The 21956-nt window shown below is 40.5% G+C and overlaps 1 protein-coding gene across 9 annotated transcripts in view; it reads left to right on the top strand.

Moving 5' to 3' along the window:
- ST3GAL6 (ST3 beta-galactoside alpha-2,3-sialyltransferase 6) overlaps positions 1-21956 on the top strand; it is a 39736-nt gene that overhangs the window by 15085 nt on the left and 2695 nt on the right. For 7 of the 9 annotated variants that reach the window (XM_072350772.1, XM_072350762.1, XM_072350744.1 and 4 more), the window contains 8 exons: positions 2795-2894; positions 3672-3740; positions 5012-5089; positions 8485-8588; positions 9904-9967; positions 16453-16548; positions 18135-18321; positions 19022-19159. In XM_072350772.1, the coding sequence (XP_072206873.1) occupies positions 2806-2894; positions 3672-3740; positions 5012-5089; positions 8485-8588; positions 9904-9967; positions 16453-16548; positions 18135-18321; positions 19022-19159 (825 nt within the window). In that variant the 5' untranslated portion in view covers positions 2795-2805. The remainder of the gene's footprint in view (positions 1-2794; positions 2895-3671; positions 3741-5011; positions 5090-8484; positions 8589-9903; positions 9968-16452; positions 16549-18134; positions 18322-19021; positions 19160-21956) is intronic. The other 2 variants (XM_072350819.1, XM_072350753.1) reach the window with 1 other exon arrangement.

The raw sequence follows: 21956 nt of genomic DNA on the forward strand, positions 1-21956 counted from the left end.
CTTAAAAGTACTTACTTTCAGAAAACAAGCATTGTGCATGTCAGGTGCTGTTGATATACTGGATTCCACGCCTCTTTCATTGGAGGCTTTTGAGAAAGAAGAGGGGATTGAATAGTTGAGTTCCAGACTTGCCCTTCTTGCTTTACTTAACCTTGGTCAACCTTGACCTAAGGGCACCATGAGCTCTGTCAATTATATAGATGTACTTACATCTAGATGTCTAGTCTTGTAATAAGTAAGCTGGAACAAGACTGCCTTTTACAACCAAAACATATCTTTCCAGTTCCCTATTTTCTTGCATCTCTCAGTATGGGAATTTTCTAGTGCAATATGTGTGTCATATAAGTTTGTTTTTCCTTGACTAACTTTCCCTAACAGTCATCTATTTTAAAAAGGGGAAGGGAAAACACTGTCACTATTTAAAAATAAACTCATAATTTCTTCAGCAAACAAGGCAATGTTTCTATTTACTAAACCAGTTTAAGAAAGTCTTCACTTAAAAAAGGGTTTCCTTGATTACAGAGCTGTCTCCTCAGAGCCCTGAGTAAAGCCAGGCATGGGGGGATGGGATGGTGAGGAGGCACTTATGTAATTAAAGACCATTCTGTGTTCCTAAGAGCTGAGTTAGAAACACCCTTAATGATGCTATGTTTGTGTGCATGTGCCAGAATGAATGTCCTACATAAGACATTGAAAGTTGTTACAGATTCCTTATGATCTTGTTTGAAGAACCGTGATGACTTCTTATTTTCACTAATGCTTTGCAGACTCTATCAGTATCTTTGTAAATACTTTACAGGAGCATCTGTTTTTCCTTTCTGCGAATAATACTGATGTGAACAATATTTTTGATGCTGTGGTCCTTTACTGGGTAGCTTTGCCTTGTCTTTGTTACATGCAACTTCATCTGACCTGTCAGCAAGGTTCTCTGTTAATGGAGCTTTATCAGTTTACACTGAAGTAGGTGAAATCGGCGATACAATCAGTTGAACTGATTGAATTACGGGGTAAAATGCGAACTGTTGATTTCTACCTTAGTGGTATATTTTAGCAATTATTTGTAGAGTAGGAATACGCAAGGATACCAACAATTATATGGAAAAACACCCACCAAACAATAAAGCAGAACAGTATATTTTCCAAGTAAATAAGCCACTACTTGCATTTAATGAGACTTGACTAAAAAGGTTGAAATGGTAATAGCTGCCTCCTATGGTAGTCCATCCAGAAGAGAGCAGGACAGCCCTAGGGAGTATACTTGAGTTTGATAGATTATAGCTTGCTCACTGTATGACTTTGTTACTGGAGGATGCTGTCATAAAACCTTGTCCCTGACCCTACAATTCAACCTCTGCAAAGGATGTAGAAATAAAAAGAAATAATAAGGGAGTTGTTGGCTTTCTGCACTCACTGTGACAAATGGGTCACTGATAGGTGTTTCTTCAGGGTAGAATCTGTGAGTGGCAGTAGTTTGCTTTTTAGCTATTAAACATATTGCTATAAATTGCTTTGTTTATACCTTGGGATTTGTTGTCTTCATGCTCTTAAGTGCAAAGCAGCTCTAAATATTCTATGAAGGAATATGGAATTAAAAAATAATAATAAAAAATTGCCCCTGAAATCCACATCAGAAAGCCAAAGGGTTTGTTTTTGGAAAACACAGCAGTACGGTTGTTTGGATATGGCTTGCTTCTGTTGGAGAGCTATTTGTTACCTTTGCTTTAAAATAACGTAAGTGGGCAAGTGGGTGTTTACGTATTGTGTGCTCTGAACCTGCTTTCCCTTACTGTGACAGGGGAAGAGGTCAAAATAATAGAAGGATGTAGCTCTCAAGTAAATTTCCACAGTAATTTGTGGCCAGAATATCTATTTTGGACTTTCAAGAGGGTAAAGCTACAAGGGTTCATTCATAGCTCCTGAAAGGGCAGCTCAGTCTGTTAAGATGTGAGCAATGCAGAACTTTTCCCCTGCGTGTCTGTAGGAGCACGAGCTTCTGGTATTTCTCTGGTTTTGTTTTACTAATCTGTGCAATGAGGTGAAAACTTGACTTGAAAAGCAAACACTTTCTCTGCTGTTTCTCCCAAACTCACCAGTTCGTAAGTGCTTTACGCTGATTGGGTCTTAACTTCTCTCCCTTGCTGTACTATGCATAAATGTTGCGTTCTTCTTTCATTAAGCAGTGAAGCCTGGCCTGTGTCAGGAGCTGGAGAATGAACAGGCAGTTTTGTTGCAGCTCTAAATGACCATAACCAGACTTTAAGAATATTCAGTAGTCCTTGAGAAGCCAGCAGCAATATGTGGCAGATTCAGCAGCGTCAGCCTATCTGCATCCTGCAGAGTGTGCGTGCTGGTTTGGCAGTGTAATTATGAAAAAGACAGTGGGTGGGGTAAGCAGGAAGAATAGAAAAGGTACCTGCAAAGACTATCTTTCTGTCCCATGAGGCTGATTCCTTTGAGATGCCAGTTGGGCAAAGTGGAGCTCGTTCTCTGACACACCTCTGGAAGAGCCTGTCTTTCTACGCAGTCTTCACAGAGAACCTAAAGTGAGCCTTCCTCAGTGTTTGTGTTACTGTGCAGAGTAAGTGTGTGTCTTAGATGAGGAGCAGCATTCGACTCCTGTCACTGGGACTCAGTTTGAAAAATCAAACTGCAGTGGTCCCCTGTGAAATTTGTGGTGATGGAGCATGGCTGTAATAATAGTGGTTTCCTTTCATCGGTTGCAAGATGTTTTCATGAAAGTTCATTTTGATATTGTAACTTGGATTTAAATTTCTTGTTTTCTTTCTTATTTCAGGTCTACCAGTCATGAAACGAATTCTTCTGTTTTTCATCCTGGCTGCTGCTGTTATGTATGGTATACTGCATGGAAATCTGTGGAGAAATAACTTCTACTGGTATGGTGACACTTTGTTCACTTATAGTGCAAATACCCTCATGGCTGTATGAGATACATGGCTGTTAGTTGCTGCGTTACTGAACGGTTGTCTGTGAGTAATAGATAGAAAGTATGAGTACTGCGGACGTTACATGTGTTTCTGTTATGTGTACTTTGTTTTTGGTTTTGCTTTCTTGTGGATGCAATGAGGGAATGAATGTGATTGTTCTGTCCTGTCACCCTTTCCCTCATGTCATTTTTAAGCCTAGCAGACAACGTGAATCTAGAGTTAAAGTCCTCAAAGATAGGAAGCCACTATTTCAGTGAAAATAGGTGCTCCTGTGATGAGAAAGGTCTTATCTGTGTGTCATGTGTCTACATTGTGTCCGCTCCTGCCTTGTATGTTTAGTGTTAGCTTGCTACCTTAGATAAATGACATGGGAGTGACCTGTCCCACACATGAGAATGAATGTCTGCATGTGGAGTGAGCACCTTCTTGCAAAACTGAAGCTTACCAAGTCACATAGGCAAAATTCTGGAAGGCGAGCCTTCCAGGGCTCAGAGGACAGGTGGCCTGGGACCTAAACAGAAGTTGAGTTTCCATTGGAGTTTGCACTGGTGTAACCAGGGCTGACAGTTGTGTTTGTGTTATGAAGACTATCGTGATGGCTTTTAACAGTAGTGTTTGGCTTACTTGTGTTTATCTCACTTAGAGCATACAGTTGATATGAATGGCTCTCTGTTGTGGTTTCTGTATATAGCAAACCTCAGTGTTACACCATTTCCCCTTTTGCAGGATTAGCTTTTATGGACAGACTTCTTCTGTGAGGGGTCCTTCTTCCAGTGAGGCTAGTGGAGTTACCCAGTAAGTTCAGCAGCTGAGTGTTTTTTTTTGTGTGTGGTCTTGTTTTTGTGTTGTTGCTTTTTTTTCCTTTTGGTTTTTGGGCAGGTGGGAGGGAGTGAGTCTAAATTCCATAGCCTCAGTTCAACTGGTCTTTGTATATTTGTGCCCGTGGAGTGTTATGAACGTAATTGTAGCATGTCTGAAAGAAAGGATCCTAGAATCGTTTTGAGTAGGGAGGCACCTTTAATGGTCAACTAGTCCAACTCCTCTGCAATGACCAGGAACTTCTACAGGTAGATCAGGTTGCTCAAAGGAATTTGCTCATATTTCCAGTGTTTGTTTAATATTTATGGCCACTTAACTGTGGCTATCTGTGGAAATCAGCTGTGAGGGCAACGTATGTGTTTAATTTTAGGAAACCAGAGGAACAGTTCATTTGTGTGATACGCAATTGCTTGTATAAGCAAACCCTGTGCTGGTAAATTCCTGCAACTAGGTTTATGAGACTAATGAGAGCCTGCGCTAAAACTTGAAAGAAGGGCTCCATTGCCTCTGAAGCTATCTTGCAAAATGCTGTCTGCGAGGTTGGTGCTGGAAAGCAATGAGCTGACCAGCTGATCCATTTCACGGGATGCTTTCTTGGTGTCAGTATTCACATGACAACCTGAGGTTACTGAAACAATTAACCTTAATGGTCTGTATGACTTGTGGCTCTAATGTGGTATTTTCATCCTTCTGTTCCTAATGCAACCCAGATGTAGGTTTTGCTCTCTCTGAACTTTACCCTCCCTTCTGGGCTTCATATTCTTCTTAAACAAGCTAAAGCACTGAGCTGGGAATGTGTCTAGAAGTATAAGTCTTGGCTTTCTAGTCTCATTAGGAGGGAATGACTTATCTTCGTGTAATTTAGTTTTCCTTGAAGCACCCTATGTGGTTCCCCTCTCCTCTCTGAGGAGTGCTGGTACAGCTATCTTGTAGGCTGCAGGGATGATTCAGCTGAGGTGTGCTGCTGCTCGTCTCCAGGTAGGTCTGAGGTCTAACCTCTACTTATGGCTACTTTAGGTGCTGCCTAGCAAGGGAGGCTGCGGACTGTGCAATAAAAGCCTTCCTAGAGACAATAATCATATCGCAATCAGGAGGACCCATCTTTGTGGTACCAGCAAAGGCCAAGTTTTCCCATCTGCACAGTGCTAACTCAGTAATCAGCTTGTTAGTTCTGGTTGTCCAAGTTTCCCTACCTTGTTGCCACTACCTATTACTCTTCTTATCTCTTTGAAATTCTTCTCTTGTAGGCTGCCACCTACAGCTGTGGAGAGAAGGAATGCACTAGAAACCTGCCTTCTGAAACCAGCGTTTGAATCTTTACTGGAGTGAGTACTCTGTGAGAAGGAGTAGAGAGATGGAAAGGTCATACTGACTTAGGTAGAAATATTTGTTATTTATGTGTTCTGGACTATTTCACATTTTGATTTTTGTAAGTACATCTTCTGAGTTTGTATTCATTTCTGTTTTTTTTTCTGGCTATAGCAACACAAATGCTTTAGATTGTCATTATTCAACATCAGAGAGGATACAGCACAAATAACTCAATTTGCTCTTGTATATATTGCGTAAATAAATACCACTTCATGTATTGTAGTTAGTAACAGTGGAACTACTTTCTTGATCAAAAGACAAGCCCTTATTTTTTCTGCCCCACTCATGCTTTTCTCACAGAAGAAATCTTTGCATCCTAGGCTAAAGCTCAGTTATTTTGCTGTGAAGAGCATTGAATTAAGATGAAGGGTTTTTTTGGCAGCTAAGCACTTCTTTAGCAATCAGGAGCCAGAGAAGTTTTAAAAGTCTCTTCCTTTTATTTTTATTTTTTTTTTCCCCCCAAAGAGAAGAGAATGAAATGTGCAAAAAATTCATTCAGTCTTTAATGAAATAGGATTTCCCCCCCCCCCAACCCCAACCCCCCAACCCCCCCCTAGCCCCCCCCCCAACATTTAGTGGATTTATAATCTTAGTGAAATTCAGTTTTCGTGAAGCTTGGAGTAGTTCACAGCTTTGTTCCTCTTATGGGTGCTGTTGAACTGCATGTAGCTGTCCTTTGCTTTAGGATAATAAAAGAAACTTCCCTTTAGTAAGAAGCATTCAACTGAAAAAGAGAAACAAAACCCAAGACATAGGAGATGTCTAATCACAGACGTGCATCCAAGATGTCTGTGAGGAAATGCCAGTAGTTTATGTTATTGGAAGTGCGTCTTAAAGATCAAAGAAGTGCTGCAGGAGCAGAAGCAGACAAGGCTTATTGTTGGCTTTGACTTTGTGTTTTATCTGAGCAAGCATTGAGTGTGGCCTGAGAAATGCTTGGGAAGATGTTTAGATCAAGTCCTGGCCAAAGGACTCTTAAAAGATGCCATTATTACTTTTTTATTTTTTTTTTTTTTCTCTTATTTCTTTTAGGACTTCAGAAATAGTAATAGCACTGAATCAAAGAACATTCAAAGATCTTGAGCTTTTTCCTCCTCAAAGCTTGCTATCCCTTAGTCTGTGGGTCTTGGTTAGCTGCTTTGCTCAGAGAGACTGTCCGAAGTTCCTTGCCTACTGCATTCCTTGATGACAGGTACACAACAGGGTAGATCAGCTCCTGATCAAAGAGGCAGGGAAGGACTTGGAAATGCATGCTCCTCCTCTTCTGGAGGGAGAACTGAATATCTTGGATATTTCCATAGCTCCTTTGCAGGAATAGCTTTTGTGAGCTAAAGATCTGGTCTGTGCACTTTGTAATAGCCTGAGGGTGTTCAAGGGGTGCCTAACAAGTTATTTATTGGAGAAGAATCAGTGCTTGAAGAGCTAGAATTAAGAATCCCTTTGCAGTAGGTAAATTATTAATAAATAATTTTATTATTTTTTATGAATAATAATTAATTCAGCTTACCAGCAAGACAAGTTACCAGTTTAGCATGGACATTTAGCGCATGTCTCAAAGTTAGCTGATCTGCTTGGTTGACCTATAGCCCAGTTTTTGGTATGTAGAGTAGTTTTCGTTGTTTTTATTCTCGCATACCTTCTGACTATGTGGAACTTAAAGAATGAAACACTTGATTTGTGAGACTGTTAGAGGGAGGCATGTGTATACGGCTATTAATACTCTTAATGGAGTAGCGAGTCATATGCTGGCTGTGGCAGCACTCCGTTTTTCTCCCTGTAGCTTCATGCTTGTGTTTACATTTTAATACATTTTTTAAGACCTTGTATGCAGGATCATTGAAAAGTCAACCAGTTTGATGAGCTCAAGTTGACTAAACTATGAGGTGAATCTGAGGGCATGGTAGCATGTGGCAGGATTTGGACTGATTCATTCATTTCGTTTGGTATTTGGCAGATGGAATAATAGAGTCCCTTCCCTGCTGTAAAATAACCCTTAGCTGTGGCTATTGCCTTTTGAAGAAGTGACCTGTTCTTGTTCTTGCATACATCTTGATGCCTTCCTGTTCCAGTCTTAAGGATATGTTTTTTGAGGGAAATCTTGTGATTCCCATGTACTGTGCTTCCCATTGCAGAGCAATTGTGGCACAGATGGAATGGTCTCTGCTCAGACAGTGCTATGTCACAAGGTGCACTTCAGGAATGTACCTTCTGTGGGTGGGACCCTCCTAGTGTTAGTCCAAACCAAAATGGAAACTACATTCGTTTTGGCTGTGTGGATCTACTCCTCTTACCCCCAACTACTTAATAATGTCAATGCAGCCATAGTGTGACCTTTATTTGAAATGGGTGCACTTCTCCTGAAGAAACCAGCTTATTTGAGGTAATAATTTCAAGTTAATTATGGGGACTGCTCCAAAAGTGATGCCTCCTATTTTGTTATTATGTTGGCCCATGCTGTCAGAGGCAGATGTTGGTGGGATGGTAGTAGAGGTGGAACCTTCCCATCAAGAGTCCATTACATGTTGCTATGTGACTGATGATAGCAGAGGGGCAGTCTGACAGAATGACATCTGACATGGAAATTCAGATGAAGCAAAGGTGTGTCATCAAATTCCACTTCTCACTGACCTTCACTGACCATCACTGGCACCTAATGAACATTTCTGGAGAACAAACAGTGTATGTGAGCTCAGTGAGGTGGTGGGTGGTGCGTTGCAGCACTGGTGACAGCAGCAGTGGTCACCTCTGCAAGTGGAGATTATGACAAACGCAGTGTGCAGGCTCTTGTTCTTCACTGGTGGGAATTGTTTCTATCAAATAGTGTCATTGTGCTCCTTGTATCAGTTGTAGTTCCCATGGAAGTTATGAGGAGGCATTGCTTTTAGAATGACCTGCCTCAAGTCCTGTCCTTCCTTATTTAACTGTCGTATATAATAATAACTTTCATGTTTTTGTTGCTATCTCTATTGCTTTTTTTCCTCAGCGTGATTATTTACTTTTTATACCAGCAGTAACTCATTGTCTTAATGGATTACAGTTTCTACCAAATATGCTGTTTCACAGTGTGAGCTCTTTCACTGCACAGAATTTTAACGAATTTATGTAACTTACACTAGCAGAGAGGGCCTTTTATTGCACTCCCTACAGAATTTTTCCTCATAATAACTTCTCCTTTTCTGTCACTTGTTTTCTTTCCTCGTTATCATGAGTTTTTTGTTTAAAACTTGGCGATACTTATCTGTTTTCAGGTAGGGTAAGAAAGTATATTTAAAAGCAACTACAGGAATTATTCAAATACACCATGTGGCTTTTTGAAACTTCTTGTTGTTTTTTTTTTTTTCTTCACTAGTGTTGACAAAATATACCCGTTCCTGTGTGCCAGTGATTTTATCAGGGTGGCAGAGTTCCATGGAAGTGATAAGTTCGAGCTACCTTACGGAATAAAGAGAGCAGGTTTGTGTTCCCTGTGTAGTTGTATTTTTTTATTTATTTTTTTAATGGAAACGCCTACGTGTCATGTAAGGCTATCTCAGTCTGCAGGCCTGGTGTTTCCTTCTCAGTGATGTTAGTGATTTTGGGGCACCTACATCACCTAATGGTTTTGCTTCATTTCTCTGACCTCGCACCTTGTGTCTCTTAACAAAGGAAGTGTTGCAGGGAAGAGACTTCTCCCTCTTGTGAGAGAAGCTTCAAAAAGGTGGGAGTGAGGGAGGGTGGAGTTTATTCAACTTCCTTTCCTTGGTAGGTGGGCTGAAATGCTGATGATAATTAGTTGGTGTTTTGTTAGGGAAAACTTCAGCTGAGTGAGAGTGAAGGTTCAATCAGAACACCAAAACTGATCAAGGTCCAGAGTCCTACTGAAGTAAATGCTCTCCCACTTGAGTCAGTTAGGGCAGTTACATCAGCAATGTTTCCCTTTTACAGGACTGGCTTCTCCCACTGAGCGGTATCACTGGGGCTGCAGAGGATAGTTCCTCCATTGTGTGGCTGCTGCACCCATGCAGCATTTGCTTACTCGTGCCTGTGTTGGTTGAGACAGACTAGATGGGGTTGGAGAACCCAGGCATTAGGTATCCTTATGGAAAGGGCTGTAAATCTCAAGTGGCTTCAGAGTTATCAGTGATGTGATCAGTGATCAGTGAGTGCACTGTCCTAGTACCCATGCAAATTTGGGCTTAAGCCTCTTGCTTTGCCCTCCATCAGCATAACAAGGATAGTGCATTTTCCTGCACCTCTGGAATTGTGATGAAGAAAAAAATGCATTTGAGATTGAGAATCGTTCAGACACTCTCTCAGTGAGAAGCACGTGAGTGTCCAGCAGGCGTGTGCCTATGGTGTTGGGCTGGAGAGGTGCTTCTGCCCATATTTCTTAGTGAGTACAGACTGGTTTGATATCTTCTCCCAAAATATGTACTACAGCTCCTGTCCTTAGCTGAGTGGTTGAGGCTGCATCTGTTTCAGCTGAAGGTGGGAAGAATAAAAAAGATCATGAAATCCCTTCCAGTGCTTGCTTACTTGTAACCAGAATTGTTTTGGGTGCAAATCCTATGCTGTTTTCCAGCAGTGGAGTGTGGAGTCAAGAAAAGCTTCTAAGTGAGCAGCTCTGATGAATGTGAATTTTTGAACAGGTTTTATTTTTGAGTTCTTTTGAATAGCGCATAAAAACTATTGTGTCTGAAAAGGCTTATAGTCATGCTGACATACTTACTTTTTTTACTGCAAAGCTCTGAATATTTTAATTCAAATCTTATCTGTGTTTGCTTTCTAGAACAATTTTTTCGTTTAGCCCTTTCAAAACTGCAACATTGTGGACTGTCCAACAAAGGCGACAGGTGAGATGTTCTTTTTCTACTGGTTCTGTTCTTTGCATTTTCAATATTTGGTATTTGTCCGAAAAGCATCAGAGACGTTATCCTGAATTTGCTTAAGTTAGTTACGATGTGAATCTAACCTACAGTGTTCGAGTAGTACATAATTGATTCCAAGGTTTAAATAAGTTTAGTTTTAAACAGTTATAGTATCAACATACAAAAATATTTTTTCCAGTGAGGGAGCTTAAAATTCCGGATCTTTTTCTCCTAAGAACTTTAGGATTTTGCTATCTGAACCCACTTCCAGCTTTCTCTAGTCTTTCCATACTCAAGAAAAGTGAAACTTAAACCCTTATAAATTGTATATAATCTCTTTCGAAGTCATTACTGGTGAAAGTGGATTACTTTTACTGTCCTTGTATAACTTAAATATTTTCAGGAGACTGGAGATTGACCGTTTCTAAACAAGAAATCTTACCCAAATTCCCATCTGCTGTCCTGGTGCAAACACTTACTCATATGCATGTTCAGCTTCCTTTTCCCATAAATGACTTCATTGTATTCCCAAAGGAGACTTATGCAGCCAGGAAAGATCTTTCCTGGCAGTTTGGGAGTTTGGCACAGAGTGGAGCGTGCCCTTGATAACTCGTGTTCTGTTTGTTAGATTGTCTTGTTTGAATCTTGGATAGAAGCCATTTCTGCTAGGTTTCTTTTGTTCTTTTTTGAAGGTTGTCTTTTTTGTACACGTGTGTGTTTTCTCTTGTTAGATTTTTTTTTTTTTTTTTTAATGTAGGGCGATAGGGTTGACAAGTCTACTAAAATCATATGTTTACCAAGTGACGCAAGTGATTTTTCAGACTTACAGTCAAGCAAATCATAGAATGACTTGGGTTGGAAAGGGCCTGGAAGATTATCTAGTTCCAGCCCCTCCCTGCTGTGGACAGAGTTGCTAACCACTACATTGGGCTGATCAGCAACCCGTACAACTTGACTTTGAACACTTTCAGGGATGGGACATCTGCAGCTTCTCTGGGCAGCCTGTTCCAGTGCCATACCACTCCCTAAATAAAATCTTTTCCACTGTCTTCTAATATAAATTTCTCCTATTTTAGTTTAAAACTGTTCTCCTTTATCCTATTACTATCAGAGCATGTAGAAGTTCAGTCTCCTTCCTGCTTCCACAAGTAGGGTGGTTGGGTAAACTTGCACGGAAGTGACTGAGAGAGGCTAGTCTAGAATGACAATACCAAAGGTTGCATTAGAAGTCTACTGAAATCACAAGTTTAGCACTAATAGTTCAGGCTGTAGCAAACATTGTAGTACAGCATGACATTTCTTGAATTGTTACCATCTGCCCTGTATCTCAAGAGTAAAGTGATACTTTGAATGCAGGTTCTTCATTTGAAACAGAGGTGTATTTAGAATTTCTGGGAAGTGAGATTCATTTTATTAATAGTAATATACCTGAGTTGGTACTGAAACAAAACTGCAGTGGTATGAATGTATTGAATGTTCAATTACAACATTCAGTGTGTTTGTCGTTAACCATTTGTTGTGTATGGCACTGATATAGTAAGAATCACTGTAGGGGGGAAAGAAGTATACATTTATTTAATATATGGTGGCTTTTTAAATGCTTTGGGAATTGTTCCTAACCATGTTTTAGAATTATTAGGCAGTTCAGTGTTGCTATCATTTAATTCTCAGTTCTCGACAGAATAGAAACCAAATTTTCCTGTAAACTTTTTTTGGGATGGGGACGCAAATATAAAGTATTTCTACAGAATTTGGGCTAATATGAACATCAAATGTATGTACATGAGCTGTACTTGTGTGCAGAAGGAACAAGGAAGTGATTGTCCCCTTGTACTCAGCTCTGGTTAGGCTGCACATTGAATACTGTGTCCAGTTTTGCGTCCTTCACTGCAAGAAAGACATTGAGGCCTTGGAATGTGTTCAGAGGAGTGCTATGAAGCTGGTGAGGGGTCTGGAGCACTGTCTTTATGAGGGCCAGCTGAGGGACTTGGGATTGTTCAGTCTGTAGAAGAGGAGGCTCAGGGGAGACCTTATTGCTCTCTATAACTTCCTGAAGGGAGGTTGTAGTGAGCTGGGGGTCAGCCTCTTCTCTCATGTAACTGGTGATAGGACTAGAGGGGATGGTTTCAAGCTGCGCCTGGGGAGGTTCAGGCTGGATGTTAGGAAATACCGCTTCTTTGAAAGAGTGGTCAGGCAGTGGAATGGGCTGCCCAGGGAGGTGGTGGAGTCACCAACCCTGGAGATGTTCAAGGAGCATTTGGACATTGTGTTGAGGAACATGTTTTAGTGAGGCCTATTGGTGATGGGTGGATGGTTGGACTGGATGATCTTGTAGGTCTTTTTCAACCTTGGTGAGTCTGTGGTTCTGTGATCAGTAAAACCACAGTTTGCTACAAAAGGATTTTTTTTCTGGTCAGTGCAGTTTTTTTTTATCTTAGTTCAAAATCTCACTTTAAAGGTCTAGTTTTGCAAAGCTGTTCAGAAGGTAAGAGTGTCATTGTCTTCAGTAGAGAGGCCTGCCCGGGAAGGTTTTTCCATGCTAACACTATATCCTCAGAACACCTTCCAAACATGTGCTCCACCCATTTTTTTCGCAAGTATTCAGTGAGCACTTTTCAAGTTTATCAGCAGTAAATTCTTACGAATACACTTACACAATACTGAGTCAACAAGATGTGACCTCTGCATCCTCCTTTTACCAAAAACAACCTTAAAGGAAATGATTTGCATTCCTCAATAGGCTACTGTGGGTGTATGCTAAAGCAGCTGAGGTCAAGATATTTTTTGTTGTCATTGTTTTTTTCTTTTTTCCTTTCCAGAAAAACAGGAATGCTGAGGATGGAGTCTTTATTTGCACTTTAAAGGCTCCATTGACATTGAACAGTAGTTTTCTCTTATGGGGCTAGGAAAATGTTCCTTTACCACGTAAACATATTACGCAAATTCATGCCTGATCTATATGTTAAGAGGCTCTTGTACACAGTGTGAATAGAGGGGCTTGAGTGTTTGTTTTAGGCGTTAAGTTTTGGTGTTAGAGATCAATTACTGTGCTGTTTGTATCAGGATCCGTGTGTACACTTATATGCAATCCCTTAGTCAGCCATGACATTGCTATACCTGAGATGTTAATCCTTTTCCTTTTCTTAAGTATTTGTGCTTGTGGAGAAAAGATGAGCATTGTTATTATTATTATTATTATTTTAATGAAAATACAAAAAACTTTAAGAAATGAGATGGGTAAAATATCTGGAAGTAACAAATTGCTGAAAATCAGTAGTTTACTTCTATAATCTGCAATAAATAGAAGTCAGTTGAAGTCAAGTATCTTTGTATATAGTCCAGGCTTGCTACATACTTTTAATGTCTATTTTGTAACAGGTTTCTTATACGGTTATGTTCTGTTTTCGTTGGTCTTAACATTTACACATATGCATCAAGTATATCTGGTCTCTAAAATAAACCATTTCATCACCTGTTTATCAGTGGACTCTGTTACTGCACATGTAGGCCTATCGTTGCAAGTGGAGGCACTCAAACACTTAGGGGAGGCAGCTAATTCAAAAATAGTCTGTTGTTGCCAAACTTTGTGTTTGACTTGGCTGCCTTTAACTTCCTGGGCACTGAGATTTTTCTAATTTGGGTGTATCTCTGACTCTACAGCGATGTGTACAAGTCATCGTGAGTATTTCACCTGCTTTTTGACTGTGATATCAGTTTCAGAAACTCACATTACCAACACTAGATGCATGATCAGTTATTTGAAGGCAGCCAATAACATTTTTTTACAGTATTTATGTTACTGAGGGTGCTGAGGTCTGAAGCTTTATCAAATGCCACATTTCGGTCTGTTTCTCTGTCCAAGTAGTATTTCAGTTATTAAAAAGCCACTGGCAAGATGTGGTCTGAATCTCTCAGCAAAAAGCAAATGGATTTCACCTGAGAGTGCTTGCCCAACTCTGAAGTCCCATTTTATTTTACCTCCTTGCTCTGAATGCCATGCTACATCACAACTGCACAGTGCAAAGTAAACAAACTGAAGAGCTGCTTGCTTTTACACCAGAGTGTAAGGCATTATTTCAATAGGTATCATCTGAAATCTGGGAAGCCTACGTTGTAGGTAGGATGGATATAGCAAAGAAGCTTCTTAAATTGTTACTTTGGTCGAAAGTAGGAAGGTACTTAGTCTAAGGAATAATTTACAATTCAGCTACAGAGGACAGAACAAGAAGTGCAGCTTCAAGTAACTTCTTGTCTGTTTGCCATGGTCAGAAGAATAGGAGTCACCTATTTGAGTTTGCAACTTGTCAGGTTTGTACATCACAGTTACCCAGCTGCAGCCCAGATGATTGAAACGCAGTGTTTTTGAGACATGCTGTAAATGACAGAAAAGCAAGATGTGCTTTTTTCATCTTTCCCTCATTTCACCTTAATCGCTTAGATTATGGTTTTTGTGTGGTTTTCCTTTTTCCTTCCCATTTCTCTTTGCTGCTGCTTCGTTGTGCCCTAGGGTCTTGCACTGAGCTCTGTGCTTTAGTTGCAAGTAACAAAGCTATAAGGGTAACTTCTGCTCCCTTCCTCCTGCTGTAATCTTTGCAGGAGTTCATCTACATGCATTGCAAAGTATATCCTGAGAAAGCACACAGATGAAATGCAAGTAGATTGAAAAGAATAATTTGGAAATGAATGATCTATGAAGCAATCCTGGAATAAAGGGAATGACTTTGTGGTGGTAGAGGGAATGGGCATACTGAGAACAAGAGGGTGCAAGAGGTTCTATACCTCTGGTTTCAGAGGTGTCAAGTCATGTGGAATTGTGGCATTAGCTGGAGATCTCTTTCATTTTGTGAGCACTTGGAATCTCCTAAACTGTTTAGGAAACTAGAGAAAAGTAGGACAGCTTTTTCTGGTATCTCTCCACTCTCAGAGCTGTATTTAGCAATGCTGGATTTTGTTGGATGTGTGTGTAGTGATTTAGAGATCTTTAACAGCCTGATCAAAGATGAATATAAAATATACATGTAGTATGTATATATACATATTTAATTAGAGGCAGCTCCCTCTGCAGATGCGGTCCTAGGAGCAGCAAGTGAGAGCCTGCCACCTCAGCATTTCTTTTGAAGTGTGGCTATTTTAACCACAGGCGTTTATTTTCCTTTGACATTTTTAATAAGCTTTAGGTTTTCAGCACTGGTTTTGCATCCTGTTGATTTTCCTTAGCTTGTATGCAGTGCAGCTTAACTGTGTTTACAGTTCTGTCAAGAAAAATAGTAGGGAACTCCACTGTCCATTGAGCCTGGGACCATCTGTTTTCATTGCTGTTTAACAGTACTTTCCTCAACTGAGAAAAGTAAGTTGGACTGAGGAGTCTGCATAATGTGCCATACTGAGCATTTGACACAGGTTACAGTATTCTTTATTGCTTCGTATTGTGATCCCCAGCAGTCAGAAATGGCGCAAAGCCTTTTTCTTGCTTGAAGAACCATAGGAATTGATACCTGGTTTTTAGGACTGCAAACATGCTGTAAAGGTGTCCTGAGTAAAACAAGATCAAGCCTGTCAACTCTTCTTTTGCAAGCAAAGCACACCTTCTGCTAGTATTTGAAATATGCAATAGAGGGCAAAAGATACCATTAGAAGATATGGGACAACTCCTTGGAAAATTTTACTGTTTGACTTCAATTTCATTAGTTTAGCATTATAGTTTACTTAATTTTTACGTGTGCTTTCTAGCTGTGAATATGCATTAAATTCAAAAGGATGGATGTATCATAAAATCTAATTTTTAGCTCGGTGTTTTGTATGCCTAGAATAGTGCCTGATTTGAATTTAGTGATATAGAAAGATGTCTTTTTTTCAAGCACATCCCTATTACATGCACTTTAAACAAGTTTAGCACATTTAAACATGTTTAGATGACACTTCATCAGTGGATGGAAAAAATTCAACATGTGAAGAGCCCATCATGAGTCATTGGGCTAAGGTTTATTTTACACTTTCAGTTTGGAGGTTTGTAAGCTAAATTGTGAACCTAAATCTTCCCACTGTGGCTTTCCTTGGAGGTCTCTAAAGTTGTGAAGTTGTATGATATTGCAGGAACATCACCGTTTGAGGGAGTTTTTGAGGCATGTATCCCAGAGAGAAAAATCTGAAGTGTTGTGGGAGATGGTTTATTGAATGGCACCCGCATCGCAATCTGGTTGTGCGTTCAGTAAGCTGCTAGAAAACAGCATGTAAATCCTGTTTTACAGAGGAGCAGCCACTACCTGTCTTTTGTAGCCCCTGAAATAATGCAGCAACACTCTGAAATATTTAGTGTATGAAACAGGACTGAGGCCCCTGTGTAGGAGACAAGGAGTGTCCAAGATACAGCATAGATAAACACATCAGCTACGTGCTCTTGAGACAAATGTATTCATCGCAATATTGAAACAAGAGGTGTAGTGCCTATCAATGTTCTGTTTGTTTCACAGTGTTGCCTGTCGACGGTGTGTTGTGGTCGGTAATGGAGGAGTACTTCGAAATAAGACACTGGGAGGGAAAATTGACTCATATGATGTGATAATAAGGTAAATGGTATTTATTTTTCATTCTTTTTCTACATGTATAGATTAATATATATATATATATATATATATATATAAAAGTCAGTAGCTTTAGAGTCCAGCCCTGCCTCTTACCTTCCACACCGCGCCTGTCTTCCCTTTGTGCTGATACATTCATTGCTTGGAGCACATTACAAGTAATGCTGTGAGGTCTACCTCAAGGCACTCATCATCTGCAGTGTGATATCGATGTTTGTTCCCTTTCCTCAAACATACTGTCTCATACTGGAAGTATACCAGAGGATGCTTGGTCTGAAGAAGAGTTGTCTGCTTCAGGGAAACAAAGGAAGTCTTAGAGAGGAACAGACAAGAAGGGGGGCTGGGGGTGGGAATTCAAGCACCAAGCTTGAATAGAATATAATAGAAATGGAGATAGTAACTAATCAGTCCCTGTGCCAGCAACTGTCCTGTCTGACGGTGTGTCCCCTTTAAGCAAAACCTCTGAGCTGCCGTTTTAGTTTGTGCTTTGCTGTTGTCTCAGTCTCATTTTTGTTGCTTTGCCATCACTAATGCAAGGAAGATCCCCATTAATTATTTTGACCTTATTTTCAAGTATTTGGATTTAAATGTTCAATTCAAAAGCTCCCCTTAGGTGCAGCTACTCTTCTTAAAACTGGAATCCATGTATACCAGTGTTACACTCTTTAAAGCAGTTATTTCTAAAACCAAAACTGCTTTGGAATTACAGTACCTATTTGTTTACTGTGAACAAACAAAGAAGTGATGTTTATATTCTGTATTTAAAACTTATTCTGATTAAAACTTTGAAGTGTTCCCTTGTCTACATGCCTTGTTTTGTAAATGTTTGCTCCAAAGCAGCACACCTCCTATTGTGAGCAGTCAGTTGTATTGGCAGGAATAGGGTATAGAGAAACAGTGCCTGAGTGCTCCAAAGAATATGCAGTGCAGCCACCAAGCAAAATCTACAAGATGAAGAGCTCAGCACAGCCTCTTTGGTGCCTCAGAACAAAAGATACTTTACCCACCTGCCTGCTGCTTACTAATCTGTTGCATTACAAAGCAGAGGCAGCTCTGCAGGTATTTTTTAAAGAGAGGGGGGGAGAAAAGCTATAAACAAAGATGAATGAGTATCAGGTATACAATCATAAACACTACTGCCATGTAGATAGTGAAGAGTATTAAGACTTTCTTCAGTTGCTTCTCAAATCATCTAATACTTTGAATGGAGCGGTCAGTAATTCTCCAAGCCAGGTATTCTCTTAGATCTTCTTCAGTTGCTGTGTTTGAGACAAAATCAGAAGGTCTTTTGTTCGAGTGACATACGATAAGTAATTGTACAGTTGTACTCTAAACCACCTTGGCCGAGTTCCTGTATGTTCTTGATCCTACTGGATTAGCAGGTGAGTGCAGGAGGCACCTGATAACTGCTCATCTGCCATGTAATGTGATAAGTGAATGCCAGAGCACTAAACCCTTGCACAACTGAGCATGCTGCTTGCCTTTCGGACTTCTGTGTGTGCCAACCACTGCACAGTAAGGATGCATGTCTGGAGTAGTCATTGCCATTTCTGTGTCTCTGTTCTTTCCAGAATGAATAACGGCCCTGTTATAGGGTACGAAGAGGATGTTGGGAGAAGGACGACTTTTCGCCTTTCCTACCCAGAATCCATCTTCTCGGATCCAATCCACTACGACCCTAACACTACTGTTGTTATTATTGTCTTCAAACCACGCGATTTAAAATGGCTTTGGGAGATATTAGCCGGTCAGAAAATTGTGAGTTTAATTCCTTACGCATTTTTGCACTCAGCTTGCCATGCACCTCTCCTGTGAAAAGTACTTGGTTTGCTTTTAACCTCAGCCCTCCAGGCTAGGGACCATACTGGATCTGTCAGTCTGTCTGCTCAGTTTCCCTTTCCCTTATATGCCTGTGTCCTTTCTCACAACCATGTTTAATCAGTTCTTCACCACAAAGCAATCTTCTTGGAAATTTCTTCTTATTCTCTTCTAGCAGTGCTTCATATTCTAACACAAATACTGAGCTTGCCCCTGTTCAGTGCTCTCTTATGTTGTTACTGTGGGCAGCCCAAAATGGTGCTTGTGAGACCACAGGAACGTGCAATACTTTGAGAATGATTGCTTCTTTCTAGTTGCTCCCTATGCTCTTGTTAAAGGAGCCAAGTGTACAGTGAGAACTTGTTACCTCCAGGGCATGGTGATGGCGCGTGTTGTCCACCATGGACCTTTCTGCAAAGTCAGTTAACCAGCCCAGCCTTTGCTGCTGCAGGGGGTGATCCTGTTGCAAGAGCGCAATTTGGCACGTGTCCTTGAGCTCTGGAAGGTTCAACCTTTATTTTCTTCTTCCTCAAGTGCCTACCTTTAGGTTTTGCACTGGTTTGAATCAGAGTTGCAACAAAAATGAAATCAACTGTTAAAAAGTAGCAGTAAATAACATGTATTTATTTGTCCATTACAGAGTGCTAAAGGCTTTTGGAAGAAACCAGCTCTGAACATGATATACAAATCTAATCAAATCAGGATTCTTGATCCCAGCATCACCAGAAAAACAGCTTATGATTGGCTTCATTTCCCAACAAGATTTCCTAAAAAAGAGGTGAGCTTTCTAGTTGCATGCAACCAAAGAAGTAATTATTTCTTCATTATAGCACACCATTAGAATATCATTTGGGGATCATATTACATTAGCTTGTGTTTAGGTGATGCTCAGAGATGAAAAAACTGAGTTGAGGAAATAGCTAGTCTTTTATGTTAACATTCTCTTATGGATTCAGTCACTAGTATTAAATAAGACAACACTGTAGACAGATAATTCCTTTTACAAAACAGGGGAAACCAGGCAGGCATTGGAATATGGTAGATCTGTAGAGACTCTAGAAAATATTAAGGAGTTCTGAGTTACTAAATGTAGGGATTTTTTTTTTCTTAATTAAAAACAGAATGAAGCCATTACCAACAAAAAGGCAAGGACAGCCAGTAATTCTAACACTGCTGCAGTTTTATTCTGCTGAGGGTGGGCAGGGACTAGTGAGCAGCCCCATGCTAATGGCATATATCTAACAGCCCTATGCTAATGGCATGTATCTAAGTGTTCTTGTACTCACTGATTTGATGCCAAGCATTGTAATGGGTAAATTGACAATTTGCATATTAAAAAAAAAAAAAAGTTTAACCTCTTATCATCTGGCTGAAAGATGTTCTTGCTGAAAGTTAAGGCTTCAGGTTGGAGAGCTCATTCGTGTAGTCATGACTGACCATGCTCTACGTAATGCTGATGCTTGTACAAATATTGTTCCTTGGGGGTCATGGTCATTACACAGAGCTGCTTCATCAGGATTACCTGACAGTTGTGGGAACTTCTGACAATTTGTTTGTGGAGTATCTACCACTTACTTGCCAGGGCTTCTTGGTGTTTTAGTTCTAAAGCTGAGGATAAGTGGGCAATGTAGAAGCTGGAGGTCTATCAGTCTCCTCAAGGGCCACAGTGCATCCATGGCTTTCATGGCTTCAGAAATCCATTCTGTCAGTTCATGTGCTGCTCCCCTATCAGTGTGAGTAAAAGTAGGACTGATGCTGTCAGTGAGCCAACCAGATGTGTGTGATGTCCCAGAGCTAACACAAAGGTGGAGGCTTTTCTGTCACTTTGAAGAAAGGGCATGCTTTCTACTCCCCTCCTGCTCAAAGCTAGAGCAGAGCATGTCCATGATAGGATGTAGTTCCCCTTTCCACCTCCTCCACATCCCCCTTGCTCCATCCTTTGGGGTTTTGGAGCCTATCATCCCAGACAGCAGCAATGGCTGAGTTCAAGTCCTCAATTCTCTCATTTTACAGAGGCGTGTTGTGTAGCATGTCTGTGTGGTACTGCCTTTTGCTGTCCTGTGCTTCAGCCCCCTCTGCCTGGGGGAGATGCCATAGACAGTTGTTACTTTCCCTGCTGTTGTTGCCTTTTCCATTAAGCCAAAATTATATTCTTTGTTTGTACATATCTGCTTAGTCCAGCAACACTTCTTCTCTATTAGTGACTATGATGGTGTTAACTGAGCCAGGAAAAACAACTGTAAAATCAGATGCGAACAAATGCCATTGTAAGCCAGGATATTGCTAGGGTATGCTAGGAACACAGAAGTGGTAGCAATTCTGCTTAACAGAATCCACAGAAAATCAGTTTGCGTGATGAAGGCTTCTTCCTTTGCCATGCTCAGGGGTTTCTCTGAGGTTTGGTTGGACAAAAAAAGCATGCTTAAAGCATGACAATATATTTTAAAAGCAGTTTTGATTTTCATTAGTATATTCCTCTGAGCTGTGTGCTTATGATAACCAGAGGTGAAGAGTTAGTTTGCAGCTGGTGATACTGCTGAGATTTCCGACTAGCGGTATTCCTGACATTTTTGGAGTACTCCAGAAGTAAGAATAAGAATCACAGGATCGTTAAGGTTGGAAGAGACCTCCAAGATTCATGTAGTCCAACCGTCAGCCCATCCCAGCCATGCCCACTAACCACGTCCCTCAGGGCCACATCTGCACAGCTCTTGAACACCACCAGGGATGGTGATTCCACCATTTTAGACAGCCAGTGCCTCAGCTGTTTTAGCCAAGCCAGGCGTGTCTGCCTCAACATTTTGTCCATTTCTGGGGATTTTTTCCTCTAAAATTTGTCAGCTGTGATCTAATGAAAAAGGTCAGTTCATTGTACAAACTTTGCCTAATTTAAGTCCTCATCATTTTAGCTATTGCCAGAACAATTGTGTATGTAATCACAGAATAACACAGTTGTAATGAGTTGTTCTCTGGTCTCTTATAAGAAGTGTACATTTCCAGTTAGATAATTTTACTTTTCAGCAGTTGAATCACTTGTTTATCACCTGCTCTTGACATTTTATGTTGCATTTACTTCTGAGCTACCAACTGTAGGGAAACACAAGCAGTTTTATCTACAGTTTACTTTCCTCCAATGAAAATATTGCGGGAATGTCTAAAGCTGTTCCTCAGCAATTTCATTGCTCTGAAGAAATTGAAATGTAGCCAACTTAATGCAGCAATAACATCCGTGTTCTTTAGTTTGGCTATGTGAAGATTTGAGATGCGTCATGTTTGGTTGGATCTCCAGCATCTAGAAACATATGGACACATCTGAGAATTCAGTCAGAGTTAATGAAGAAGATATATTCTTCATTGTGTTGAGGTCAGACCAATTTCATGAAAGCAGGTTTCTGAGCAGAATGATGGAGAGACTTGGCTGGTTCCTCTACTGAGGGAAGGCCACAGTAGGTGCTCAACCCTTGTTAGAAACCAGAGAAGCCCATGTGGTGCTGACCTGACAAGTGTACTTGCCATGGTATCGCTGCAAGTAGCACTTTACTCCTTAGGAGGCAGGAGGGGGTCCAAATACAAAG

The sequence above is a fragment of the Excalfactoria chinensis genome, chromosome 1 (assembly GCF_039878825.1).
Source record: "Excalfactoria chinensis isolate bCotChi1 chromosome 1, bCotChi1.hap2, whole genome shotgun sequence".
NCBI lineage: Eukaryota > Metazoa > Chordata > Aves > Galliformes > Phasianidae > Excalfactoria > Excalfactoria chinensis.